The following is a 14,689-nucleotide window of genomic DNA, read 5'->3' as shown; positions in this document are numbered from 1 at the left end:
CACCATATTTCATATATCTTACTTTCAGCAATGCATGCAGAGTGGGGAATGGCGGCCAAGGCCGGCCATGTCAACAGCGCTGGGATAAAAGGTGGCATACCAGAATGGCAGGCCACAGTGTTTTGCCATGACAGACTTGTCTCCAACGCGATGCAGACAGCCCGACTCGCTGCTTTCCCCCCCTTCTCTGTTGATAACGCCATGTGCAAATATTTACCCAGGTTGTGACAACAACGAAGGCCAGACACAGGAAGAAGAAGAAAAGAGGAGTCAGCAAAATTTTGGGTGCCACGTCACCACATTGGATTGCTAGAAGAGCAGCAGAAGCCTGCTGGTGTTTATCATTAAGTCATACATAGGATGCCAACCATTTATGTTACAATTTGATAACACTCAGAACACAATGGGAAATCTAAAAAATCTAATTGCAGTCCTAGCTTGGACTAAACTGTGTTCAAAGTAAAGTAGTGTCATCAATAAATGTTTTGGTAAACAACTTTTTATGATACCAACACTGTACAGAACACTGATACTTACAGCGATTACATAACACATGGTACACAAACTGAACCACCGACATTATCTGTAGTTGGAAACTGTAATTAACTAGTAAATCGTCTAGCTCGTTATCGTTTCCATCTTCTTTCAACATATTTTTGTCATTTTATTTCCTGCATATCCCACATCAGTCAGGGTCAACATTTTTAGATGTTCTCCATCCCTTCAGAGCAGGCCTCAATCTGATAAAGAACTTCCCATTATTGGCATTGACTGACACAAGTCTGCCCCCTGCAGGTCAACAACGTAATAGCTACCTGGCTGTACTGTGTAGTCTGTATTTACAGTCACTTGAGTTCGTATGAGAGAGGTGTCAGTCAGAATCATTTTCTGAATCATTTCCTGTATGTGCCACGTCCTCCTCCTCTTTGTCGCTGTGTTTGTCCCAGTCTTTCATCGTGGCTCCCATCATGTAGTCGTCTCTGAGGACACTCCATGCAGGTTTCTCCTCCACTTCAGGAGCCTGTGAGACACAATAATAAAAAAAAAAATCCACTAAGTCGGAGCAATTGAAATATTTGATGGGCACTCTCCCAAAAAACGGTGAGAATCTCTCCAAGTGATTCCGATACTGACGAATAAAGAGTATAAGATACTGAAAAATGTTTTTTTTAAGGTTGCATATGTTTTTTCCACAAACATATCTTATAGTATATATCGAGGTATATACTAGAAAACACAACAGAGTGATAGTCCTTAATAATAATATAATAATAATAATACTACATACTTTTCACCCCTCAAAAGTAAGGATGGGGCGTTCCAAACGGGTGCCCTTTGGAAACGCTTCATCACACTTCGTCAGTGTCTTCATTAAATTGATGCGCCAGAGATCCATAACTTCCTGGACATTCTATCTTGTCTTTAACAGTTTTGTTATGATTGTTTGTAAATTAAAGACATAAAAAAAACACTGACGCAAAACTGACACAGTCCACATTTTCTGTTTCTTTGTTACACAGGAATTCATCCATCAACCAGTATACCGTATGTGTGGCATAAGTCATTAAGATTCAATATAATTGGCACAATAATATGTTGAAAATGTTTTGTGTCAATGGGGTGGATCCACTTACAGCATCCTTTTCTTCCTTGACTGTGATGCTGCTGCCCCCTTCTGTTTTCCTTAGTACATCGATGAAGTCTTTTTTAGAAATCGAGGAAAGTATTTTTGCCTTCTTCCTCTCTGAGCCACCAGCCTCATTCTTCACTTTGTCATCTACATTCTTCTGATGACACCTCACGGCATTAAATAGCTGCACGACTCCTCTGGGTGGAAAGATACACAGAATGGACTGGGATCAGCGTTTACCCATGCTCCCTGTTTAACGTCACAAGGACACACGATGACACACACCTGGTTGCAATTCTCTGCAGATCCTTTTCAGTTTCACGGTCCCTCACAAGGTTTGGTTTCTCTCTGCACATCATCTCCCAATCCCGCTTTTTGTCAATCTGGTGGACACAACAATGACACATTTAGCTCACACAAACATGCAAGATACATCTGAAACGTTCAAGACCTTTGCCAATATATTATTAACCTGAATATCTTACATGAAATTGACACACTTAGGTCACTCATTTTATTATAAAATAATATAATTGCCAAAATTCACATTTCGCAAACTCTATGTTTAGGTTAAGTTTATTTACCCACATTTCTTAACCAAGAGTTAATCTCTCTGCAAGTATTGACAATTCCTCGTAATTAATATTACACAGGCTCGTATTTCATGAGGCTTTTTACTTTATTTTTAGACTTGTGATGAATTCACACAAATGCATACATAGTTTTTAAGTTGGCCTGTAGTTTACCACATAATACTAAACTAAACATATATTTTACTAGTCCCGACAACAATTTTTGTTCATGTTCCAGTTAAATGCACACACAAAATTCCTTGCCAGGGCGATTTCACTTCACTACCCTGGTTTTACTAACAGACGGCCCAAACCACTGGCAAGACTCGGTATCATCAGCTCACAGGAGCAGAGTTCACAATAATTCATTAACTTTTCTTTGGACATACCTTTATTAAGTCCATCTATGTACTGTGGAGGCTGCACGGCGGACAAGTGGTTAGCGCGAATGGTTGTTTGTCTATATGTGCCTTGTGATTGGCTGGCGATCAGTCCAGGGTGTACCCCGCTTCTCGCCCGAAGACAGCTGGGATAGGCTCCAGCACACCCCGCGACCCTCGTGAGGATAAGCGGTAGAAAAAAATGTACTGTGGATTGTGCAAACCTACCCTTTAATAGATGGTCGAATGCTCAAAGATAGTTTAGTTTTGTGCCGGTATCTTCACTAATGTAAACAAGTCATAACGCAAGAACACAATGCAGGGACGCATTTTTGATGGCTAAAATATGCATTTGAGAGCTATTCAGGAGCAATGAAACTTGCAGAGAATGACTACAATTGGACAACATTTTGCTGAGAGGGTGCTTTGATAGAATGAAGTTGCAGGGATGCGCGTCATTCATAGGGGTTGGTTGTTTAGCCTTCATATTACTTTTATACCAAATTGAAAGGGAACGTTAACAATCGTCATAAAGTAGTATCAAAGTACGAATAAAGTATGTACATACAACCAACAATAAATCGTCATTTTGGGGGGAATCCCCACTCCGTGACTTGTTTTACTTATTATGGCTATCTCCAGAGAGACGGAAAAATAATACAATATCAAAATTCATGAATTGTGCATTGAAGAGTACTATAATTACCAGTTTCCTTTTCTCCAACTGCTCCAGTCGGTCTTTCGCCTTCACTTCGTCCATTTTTTTGTTCTTTGCCAAGATGGTGGCTTTGGTCTTGGGAGTTTTTTTCCCCAAAATTTTTGCCATGGCTTGCGCCCAGCCAGCGTTGGCATTGCCCTCATCACCATCCGCATCCTCCCTGTTACTTTCCTCATCTTCTCCATTGGCTGACATTTGAAGGTCACCCCCTTCTTCTGAGCTCATCAGCTCACTTGTATCCTCCAAAGAGGACCCTGCATCATCTCCAGATTGACAAATATTCAGTTAACTCATCGGAATAACAGCATTTTTAATGCTTATGTGGCCCTTATATGGCCCTCGTGTTGCCACAACAACGCCATAACTTGATATTAGCATTCTTGATACGTGTTAAATGTGCATCTGTCACATGACCAACGTTTCAATGACCTTAGGGATGGCCATTGTATTCTAATATTAGGGTACTGACAGCATAGAAGTATTATTGACACACACTGAATTGACGAGAAAAGCCACAAACGCCAACCTGACAAATCTAAAGTTGCACAAGTTTTACAAAATAACCTAAAGTAAAATTACATCTACATAAGAACTGTAGTTAACACACTTAAAGAGTTAAATAGTTACCAATATCTGCCAAAGAATCCACATGTGTCGACACCACAGCCGCCATTGTAGAGTAACAAATAACTGTTTCCGGGTGCAACCGGCAAAGACGAAATGGTTCCGCCTCGGACTTGGAAATACGCAATGTTACAAAATATGTGATAATAATAGAATTACTGCAGTATATAACATTGAGGTGTCAACTCAATGCACTTTGATAAAATACAATAATTATAGCGAATAGTTATTTAGATTGTGAATGCACTTTGTTGAAGAATTTGTTTTAAGTAATTCATTACTTAAAATTTATTGTGCTGTTAATTGTTTTTATATAAAGGAAAAATTAGAGGGTAAAATGCGCAATATTTTATATAGTACATATATTATTATATTCGATTATTACATGTATTATATAACATATTATCAAAATATTTATTTTTTATTTATTCTTTCTAATCTAGAAAAAAGAGCAATACATCGGAGGACAGTAGAGAGAAATCAGTTCGTCATTTTTTTTTTGTCATTCATTCAGTCATTGTCAGTGATTCTCGCAAAGTGATTGACAGAATGAGTTGAGAGACAATGTGGTTTAAAAAAAAAAACATTGTCACGTGACCCACGAGTACTGCTATTACACGTGTGAGCCGCATAAAGATCATAGTGATTGGAAAAGGACCACCTTTGCAATGGGGAAATGACTTACCTGTAAGTGGGTGTGGCCTAAACTTCTTGAAACAGGACAAAAGGAATTATTTCTGTGGTGTCTTCAGGACAGACCAGGAGGAACTAGACTAGTCTCAGGATCCCGACTGCACTACTCCGAACATGGCTAAGAGAAAAATTAGTAAGTATATCTCCATAACATTGGCTTATTCTGTACTGTTTACATCGTAAGTGCAATTATTACATAATTGTTAATCGCTGTCATCAACCACTGTTTTTTTACACATTCTTGCAGCTTGATATAATTTGGAATAATTGATTTAAATATGCTGCTAAACACAGAGCTAAATGCTATTTCATTCTGTTTTATTATCTCTGTATATAAACATAGAGTGAGAGAGACAGAGAGAGATCTATAATGTATCTAAAAATAAAGCAGTATGTTTCTGTTTCCTTAGAATACTCAAGAAAAGTCTCCGGTTGTATTAACTTTGTGACGCAGAAGATGTGACACAAAGCAGCGTGGACCGTCTACTCGTTAAACCTGATCATCCAGTCTGTTTAGAAGGAAGACTGCATGCAATTTTATGTTGACTCACTTCCCGTCTGTGAGGCAAAAATGCTCAGTGCGCTTAACTGCTGTCGGTTTGATTTAGATCAACGGGATTCACACACACTTTTATGGTCCACTCGCTCACAATACAACGGGAAGTATTTGAGCCCAAAGCAGAATGATCCCGCCTACAAATGTCACACACAATTCCTACTACTGGTGTCAAAAGAACTACACACACAGAAACACAGTAGGTGGATAACAAAGATAATACATTACCAACGTATCATGTAGAATATTAGAATATTATAATATATAGCTTTAATTTGTTGTCCATGCATCCATTTTCTATGCCGTTTATCCTCACTAGAGTCACGGGTATTCTGGAGCCTACCCCAGTTGTCTTTGGGCGTGAGGCGGAGTACACCCTGGACTGGTCATCAGCCAATCACAGGGCACATATAGACAAACAATCATTCGCACTCACATTCATACCTATGGACAATTTGGAGTTTCTAGTTAACGTAACTGGAGAAACCGGAGTACCCGGAGAAACCCAACGCATCAGAGATGCTCAAGCAGAAATTTGAACCAAGGTCTTATTGATCTCTAATCCTCTCTAAAACTCTCATAATCTAAAAAAAAAACACATTTAGAAAATTGTAAACAAGTAATCCTACTCTGAATGGTTGTTTGTCTATATGTGCCCTGTGATTGGCTGGCGACCAGTCCAGGGTGTACCCCGCCTCTCGCCCAAAGACAGCTGGGATAGGCTCCAGCACCCCCCACGACCCTTGTGAGGATAAGCGGTAGAAAAAATTAATGAATGAATGAATAATCCTTATCACGGTTGGATCTGGAACCAATTAACCACCTTAAACATCTTCTTGTCCTTTTTAGAGGAAGCAGCAATCGGGTTTGTACTGGGAACAGTGGGAGGCTCGATAATGGGCGCCACAGAGGACCCTGTTGACCAGATCATGATGGCAATGACGTCACCCATCCGACTGAAACCACTGATTGAAGATATCAAGACAGTGGGTGCTCTTGGGTTAGGGACTCTCATGGGAGCTACAGCACTGACCATCGCCATGACTTCGGTTGTAGCCGGTGTCGTCATGGCAGCAGTGATAGCCTCTGTGTTTGTCACTACTAGGAGTTGCGGAATTGCTCACACAGACTATGCAAGCTTGTGGGCATCAGCAGGACTTGCCGGCACCCTTGGAACCACGCTCAGCGGTGCCACACTGGCATTTTCTATTGAACTGATTGTGAATAATTATGGAATGACGGGTCTTTTATGTGCACTGATCTTTTTCAGCATCCTTAAACCACCTCTACGCTTTGTATTCCGGGTCCTCTGGAAGCAAGGAGAGGCCTGTTGCACTCAAACAAATTGGGAAATGGAGAAAAAACAGCTAGAGATTTCCGAGCGAGAACAAAGAGATCGAGTTGCTGTGCAGATCGAAGAGAGGATCCTGACAATGAATAACGAAAAGAAAACCGGTGACACAGAAGACATGAAGACATGGGCAACTGAGCGTAAGCTTAGAGAAATGATAGAAAGAAGAAAGATGGAGACAGAAGAGGCAGAACTCGAACAACGAACCCTCCAAGAATGGATCAAAACTGTTATGATCAAATATGTGGACTTTTTGGCTTTTTCGGGTATTCCAATGACTGTGGTCGCTGTTGTGACATCGGTTTTTGGTTTATTTGGGTACGGACGCCACGAGGTTGTGTTCATAGCTCTGCTTGGATTAGTAGCAATCATGGGCTATTTGCTTCTGAACTCATCTGACTTTAAGTTCTGGATGTTGGTAGGATGCATGGGAATGCTCATAACATTTATCATCGCCTTGCTGACGCTCCATGCCGGACAGGCGGTTGTGCTAAGTGTTGGGAACCTGCAAGGGAATAATGCAAACAGAAATACAATCACTGATCGCATGAATGAGCATTCTGCAGAAGAAGCTTTGTACTCAGCCATTTTTGCTGCTAAACTTTGCCAGCTGGGTTTGGGAGCCACAATCGGGGGACCCCTTGTTAGGCATGCAGCTGGAGGGGACAGAGTCATAGTCGGGGCGGCGGTCTTGGCGGTAGGTCTGCTATTTGGGATGGAAGTTTTATCACCAGTACTCGGGGAAGGGGGGAAAGCCGGAGCATTGCTGGGAGTGGTGGGTGCGTCCGGGGTGTCTGCAGGTGCAGCGGCGGCCATGGCCAGAAAGTGTTCTTCCTGGCCACGCACTTTGGGAGCTATAGCAGGTGTGATTATTGGCACTTTCGTCATGGGTGATGGGGATATTGTCAGGACTGGACTGCAAGTCATTGTTGTCTATGTCTTTGCTATGACTAATGCGTTCTAAAACATCATAGAAATGTCCTTCTAAGGCTTGCACTTCACAATGGTAACATCAGCTAAGTGGAGCACAATGAAATAATTCATTGATACACAACATTGATACAACAGTCAATCCAACTGTGGCAAAGTTTATCAGAATTTTTTTTCCCATTGAGAAAAAGCGATTGTTCCCCAGTCAAAACATAACTGAGATTCATTTAGATCAATGACTCTAGAAATGTTCTAAAGCTTTGGGACTCCAGCAAACCACATAGAGAGCCATTATCCACAAATGTCAAAAACATGGAACAGTGGTGAACCTTCCCAAAATGACCCCAACGGCGGACCGACGACTCATCCAAGAGGTCACAAAAGACCCTACAACAGCATCCAAAGAACTGCAGGCCTCACTTGCCTCACTTGAATGAATCTGTGTGAAGTGAAATGACAAGAATGTGTATGAATCTTAAAAACATTGCTAAACCGGTTAAGCAACACCAGCATCATCAGGCTATTCGATCTCGGAAAGCAAGGGGGAAACTATCTTGTGGTAAAAATAAACAAATCATAATAAAATTATAGTGTCTCCAAAAATGATTAGTGTGTGCTGGGCCTAATATAATAATCATTTCATGAAAAATTTGCATTTAGATCCACCCATGCTAAAAAGTTACATATGTCTTTTGACATTTCCGCCATTAAAAATATTTATGCAGAAAAAAATACCAACATTTATTTACAATGGAGACAATTACTTATCTGTTTTTATATATATATATATATATATAGATGAACCTTGAAAACAGTTCAAAATGTGTGGTTCAATGTTTCACCACTGAAGGGCAGTGCAGGCTAAAAAGTCCATTGACATACAGCATTGGTCTTGCTGATATCTGTCTAAGACACAATCATTGATGGGAATGGCCCTTCAGATCCAAGCCATACAATTTGGATTATTTTGGGTTTTCTTGTGTTTATCCTTCTTTGTCTATTTTGACTTACAAGTGTGTGTTGGAATAAAAAAATTAATAGTAGAAATCTAATGTAAAAATACACTCTATTTTTATTTTTAGGTTTATTTTATCAAAGTGAGACATATATTGACTGAAACATTCCTGGGAACACAATCGCCAGGAAAAACTTTGGGAACATATAATGTACGGAGATACTACCATGCCCGCAAGTGTAACAGATGCCAGCTGGTAAACCTCACTCCCTGGCACCTTAGGAGTCGTGCTAGCACGTGTGAATATCAGACGTGCCATGTTGGTGCTCTGACCCAGATGAGAGTGAGTTTTTGGGCAGGTGAGTTTAACTGATGACAATTGGTAAACCTCATTCCCTTGCACTTTAAGAGTTGCGCTTCACATCAAGTTGACAATCTCAGGCTTTCATTCTGTGAACCTTTCTGTGGTTTCATGATGTGAACCCTGTGCAGGGGCAGCTTTGGTGGTGGTTCTCTGCTAAGCGTACAGGAAGCATTGACTACATTGAGGGGGATGATGAACGAAGAATCTTGGATGAGCTCAATCCCGGTGACCAACTCCAAGAAACATCTGACCTCTGTGCTTGCCAACCTTCGCATTGCTTGTTTGTCCATTTGCAAAATACACTTCAAAAGGTCAAGCATAACTTTTACTTAATCAAAAATTCAAAAAGTGTTATCTTATGTGATTTATATGATTTACGCGCTGACCCTGACTGGGTTGCAACGTCACTCAAACTTCTGTGGGATTCCTATTTCCTATTCTGCAAAACTAGGAGGGAAGTGATCCATGTCCACCCCCGTCTTTCCCACGCAGCCCTCTTTTGGTCCGCCTGGGGTCAGTGTGGGTCAGCGCCCTTCTGCCAGTTGCCATCACTCACAGATGAATCCACAAAGGAAGACATTTAACATGCTGGGAGTCATACACGTGTCCTTTAGATGTGTATGCTCGTGCACAAAAAAATATTTACAACAGAGGTCTAGAATCGTCATGGTCCTTTAAGGCACAAAGTGTGCAGCACAGAGAGGGACTTTAACCATGCAGACACAAAGTAACAAAATTGTCATGTATTGTTATTTATAGTCTTTGAGACCACCGTTGTGTTGGTAGTTTCATAACATTTTTCAAAACACACTAATTTTCATCATCATTCATCTTGTTTCATAAACCCATGTGGGGTCTATGTGTGATGAATGAGTGTTCCCCACAGTGTGGGTTTGAACAAGCATGTGTGTTTGTTGTGTGCAGATGTTTTGTATTCAAATGATCCTTCTCACAATTCAGCCGTTTTAAGATGTCTTTACATTCACTTTTGTGTTCACAAATTAGTTATGAGGTTTTGTGAGCCCCCATACAAGACAGACTTGGATCAGACAACCCGCTATATATCACCAGAGATATCCCCCTGAACTTGGCAGGAAGTGGCCATTGCAGGTCAAGTTGCAGATGTCTCACAGCAGGACTGGATATCCGAAGTTTGCCGGGGCACTGAGTAACATATAACAGAAAACAGCTTGTGGTCCGAGCCCCTACTGTCCCAATCTATCATTGGGAATTTATATATATTTTCACCTACATTTCTAGGTACTTCTATTGCAGTAACCTTTATTTTTATACCCATAAGTTGAGTTTTGGTAATATACAGTAACTAAGAAGTGAATGTTTTTTGTGATATACCTTTGTAGTCTTGCTGAGTCCTTTATTTCTGCAACAATCTACAACGATTTTGTTTATTCAACTTCTCTAACTTCTCTATAATCAAAATGAAAGGACAAGTTTGCACAGGTAAACGTGGTGGGTAAACAGAAAAAGTACTAGTGTGTTGCACCAGCCCCATGAATACCGAAAAATACCTAATTTTATGCTCCCATGGCGAAAGATTTTGGCCTACTGGCCATTGTCAACACCCTATGCCATTGACCTAATGGATTACTGTGGCTCATGGGTGGATAGTGGATACCCTTAACCACTGTCACCGGCAGTACTGAGAGAAATTTTATTGCATAAAACATAATAAAAATGGCTGCAAGATCCTGGGGGAAACTGTTGTCAGTGTTCAAAAGTTCAATATGTGTTCAAATACTATGCTTTTTTTCGATAAAGGTTACATAAAACAAAAAAATTGTGCAATATTATTACCAGAAATAACCAGAATAACATTGCGACTTTGTAAAAAAAAAAAGGCAATTTGGGCCACAACAATCACAGAAAGCTGTGAAACCCATCATACTAATATTTTTACAACTGCCGATCAAAACTATTTTTGCCCATTCAACTGAAATAAACTATTTGTTTATTCACACAGCTTAAATAAAGTGCATCCAGAACAGATGAAATACATCAGTACCGGGTCATTAAGCAATAAAACCATGTGAGCCAGTTCTGACAGGAACGTACAAAGAGAAACAGTGTCTTCAGACACATTTGGCTAATGACTGAAATATAAATCAGCTATTATTTTACTGATGTTGCAAAAGAGAGGGCAGATAAATTGGCTTTGGCAACTTGTGTGGAAAGTCCTGTCCATAATAGTTTGACAAACATTGGCAAAATATCAACAAAATATGGCCGCTCAACACAACTGTGGCTTCAGAATCGCATGCTCCAAAAAGGGGCTGAGGAAAACAGGGGCGGCTTATAACGACATTGATAAATTGAGTATGAGTATGACACTAAATGCAGCCTGCATGGCTTCACTAAACTACTACAGTAATTGGGGTGAGATCCTCAAACTCGTTGTCAGGGCAAATGTTGGTGCACCTTTTTAATGTGGTCATCACTAATTATCACTTTCAATTATTATAGCGATTATAGTTGCTAAAAAGAGTGCCACTTCTGTTAATTTCAAAGAGTACTGTATTTTCCGGACTAGAAATAGTTGCACACAAATCATACTGGAGCACATCACATAACATAAGTTCACAGTTCCACATGTCCAAAAAGGAGTAGGAAGAATCCCATCCCTCATCTGTCACACAAATCATACTTTTGTTTCATAGTTTGGCTAGTCCTGCGACTTTTTGCCAAGTGCGACTTATATATAAAAATGTATATACGGTCATCCCTCACTATATCACTGTGTCACCTCAAAACTGAATGAATTAATAAATTGTTTAATAAACTGTTTTGTGGTTCACTGTTCACCTATTATTAAACAAAAAAATATTGAAAGGCAAGTTATATTTGTTATTCTGGTGACTGGATGTCAGAAATGTTACATAAATGTCTGGTATGATTGACTAAAAAAAAAAAAAGGTTATTGTCCCAATTAGTGTGGAAGTGGTCCATTTTTAGCTTCTTGCTTTGTCCTTTTTTCCCACTCCGTTTAAAACACTTGCAAAGTCGCAAGACATTGTGCCATGGATTTAGTGATGTGGAATGAGATCGGGAGCTTGGTGAACTTGCTTAACTGTAACTTGCTTATTGGACTCAAAGGCTATTTTTTTTACAAAGACAATTTTTTGTAATTATATAAAGTTATACATCATCAAAAAATATGTATTATTATTATTATTATTACCAAAAAGAGAAATATTCTTCAAGTCATACATGTGCCCACGTGTAGAAATGCGTAGACACTGCCAAAGTTCTAACTTGAACGCTGTGTCAACACGTGTCTTTGCTCCTTGTGTTCTCTTCAGTCATTCCCGGGTTGTTGTCCTTTCTGTTCCTTGTGCTGCTTATGCTCCTGATATTTCATGTGCTATTGCTTAAAGGTTGTTTTTCAAAAGAAATCCTTTTCACTTCCTGAATGGATTGCTGTGTTGCTTCACTCATCATCACCGACTGTCAACTCATTGTGACAAGTCTCCTGGTTGCCAAATGTCATCACTAATATGATTTTGGAAAAAATAATCAAGGTCAAGGACACCTCTATTATCCATTTTCTGTCATATGAGTCCTCATTTGGGTCAATTTGAGAGCTGGAGCTTATCCCAGCTCATTTTGAGTAAGAGGTGGTGTACACCCTGGAATAGTGAACAATACCTTTATTATTATTGTGTGAGCAGTTAATGGTTTATTTCCTCCTCAGGACATTCCGAATGGTTACACTATCTGTGACCGATGTCTGTGCAATGGTTCTGATGGAGTTTCCATCTTTTCTCAGATTCAAGACATAAACAGCTTTCCGATTTTCACCTTGTTTTCACCTCTAAATGTAGTCTGCACAAACAAAACCTATGCTATTCAATGTGAAACTGAGCTTAACCATTCGGTGCCATTAATTGATTGAATGAGCAATGCAATAGGGCACACCTAGGCAATAAAACACACCAGTCGGTCACATGTTCCAATACGTTTGCCCACATGAAAAACGGGTGGGTGCAAACAAAATGTTTTATCTTCAAAGTTGTGCATCAAATGTAAATATCTAGAAGTAAAAGCTGAAATGTTGCTCCTGGGTCTTGTATACAGTTTTGATGTCAAACCCAAATGTTTTCATTCATTCATTCATTCATTTTCAACCGCTTATCCTCACAAGGCTTATCCTCACCTGCCAGAGGCAGGTTACACCCTGGACTGGTGGCCAGCCAATCACAGGGCACATATAGACAAACAACCATTCACACTCACATTCATACCTATGGACAATTTGGAGTCGCTAATTAACCTAGCATGTTTTTGGAATGTGGGAGGAAACCGGAGTACCTGGAGAAAACCCACGCATGCACGGGGAGAACATGCAAACTCCACACAGAGATGTCCAAGGGTGGAATTGAACCCAGGTCTCCTAGCTGTGAGGTCTGCGCGCTAACCACACGACCGCCGTGCAGCCCCAAATGTTTTCAGTGTACTGCAAAAAATTCTGTACTAGTCCAGTACTTCTGGGGGACACTGTATAGAAATACAACCATTCACATCTACAGTGGACAATTCCAAGCCTACCATGCATATTTTGGGATGTGGAAGAGACCCAGAGAAAACCCAGGCAAACAAAGAAGGCCCAATGGATATTCAAACCCACATGGTATCTCCTGACTGTGAAGCAGATCTGCTAACCCAAGTATGTCCTGGATGTTTAACATATTTTCTGTAACACATATTATGACTTTGCTCAGTCACATTTTGAAAACTGGATTGCTGATACCTGATCCCAAACTTCCCTGCAGGAGATTAGCCGAGATTCTTGTCGTTACTTTGATTTACTGCTGCAAATATGACATCGCTCCCTTCCCAAGTCTGCCCTGTGACCCTTGCACCCTGCTGTCTGAAGCCATGGCGCAGAAACGGTGAGATTTCACTTTATATTCACCGTGAGAGAGTGCACCATCAAGGATGAAAGGCTGGCTTTCCAAGGACCTCCTGCTGTGGACCTGACATGATGTAATGCTTAGAGCTGTCTTATATGAGACCTTAAAGTTGTCATAATCTGACGAGTGAAAGTGGAGCATGACACTGACAAACTGATTATGCCTGAATGTGGGAACTATTTCTGAAGAAAAACTATTTTATGAACCGCTTTTTCCATTTGTTGCCATGCCGTTCTTGATTAGTTAGTTATATCATCCCATATCCAACTCAAGCACGATGTCGGGCTGCAACCTAGAAAACCACTGGCATCGACGAACACTCAGGACTTGACAGTCAGCACGTACAACCAAACCAATTAACCGTTTCAAATAGCCTATTATATAAGTAATTAGGTTGCACAACCTCGTTGCATGCTTAACTGCACATGCAGCAATCCCAGGTTAGGGCCTGTGACGTCTAGGTCCCTCCATGAACAAAATTTGGGGACTTGCCTGGGTGGAGACACTATTCAAAGTATGGAGGCGTATAGAAACATGGTGTCATAATGCTACCAGGGTCAACGTAAACAAACAATGAAGATGAACTTTGTTCAATTAATACGAGACTCTTGCATGTAGGATTAACTAGCAAACATTGTTGTGACCAGGGGCTCTCAAATAGTTTCAACCTGGGACCCACATTTTATATTGGTCACCCACTTTTATTGAAATTATTATTATTATTATTATTATTATTATTATTATTATTATTATTATTATTATTATTATTATTATTATTATTATTATTATTAGGCTATTGTTATAATTATTATTATATCTGTTATAATAATAGATATTATTATAATAGATAATATCTATTATTTTTATTGGTCCAACCAACAGTTGTTTTTTTAATCACTTTTCTTTTTTTAAAAAAAACATTAATACGCTTAATTATAAGTCCAAAGTGCATTTTGGAGGAATTTATTCATGCATTTTATTGAGGAAA

General features: G+C 39.9%; 2 protein-coding genes across 2 annotated transcripts; one reads left to right on the top strand and one right to left on the bottom strand.

Annotated features, from left to right (window-relative positions):
* Positions 1-299: 299 nt before the first annotated feature.
* rrp15 (ribosomal RNA processing 15 homolog) lies at positions 300-4,023 on the bottom strand. The gene is made up of 5 exons (XM_058053220.2): positions 3,928-4,023; positions 3,289-3,563; positions 1,916-2,013; positions 1,635-1,827; positions 300-1,021 (listed from the first exon to the last, which is right to left on the bottom strand). Exons 1-5 carry the CDS (start codon positions 3,971-3,973, stop codon positions 872-874), a joined length of 762 nt encoding a protein of 253 aa, XP_057909203.2. The 5' UTR covers positions 3,974-4,023; the 3' UTR covers positions 300-871.
* A 579-nt stretch (positions 4,024-4,602) lies between these two features.
* Positions 4,603-8,519, top strand: LOC131105417 (uncharacterized). The gene is made up of 2 exons (XM_058053493.2): positions 4,603-4,750; positions 6,023-8,519. The coding sequence occupies exons 1-2, from the start codon at positions 4,732-4,734 to the stop codon at positions 7,486-7,488; spliced, it is 1,485 nt and encodes a 494-aa protein (XP_057909476.2). The 5' UTR covers positions 4,603-4,731; the 3' UTR covers positions 7,489-8,519.
* Positions 8,520-14,689: the final 6,170 nt, after the last annotated feature.

The sequence above is a fragment of the Doryrhamphus excisus genome, linkage group LG5 (genome assembly GCF_037039965.1).
Source record: "Doryrhamphus excisus strain RoL-2023G ecotype Guam linkage group LG5, RoL_Dexc_Guam_v1.1, whole genome shotgun sequence".
NCBI lineage: Eukaryota > Metazoa > Chordata > Actinopteri > Syngnathiformes > Syngnathidae > Doryrhamphus > Doryrhamphus excisus.
The sequence above is the reverse complement of the archived record's forward strand: the minus strand, read 5'-3'. Positions and strand labels throughout refer to the sequence as shown.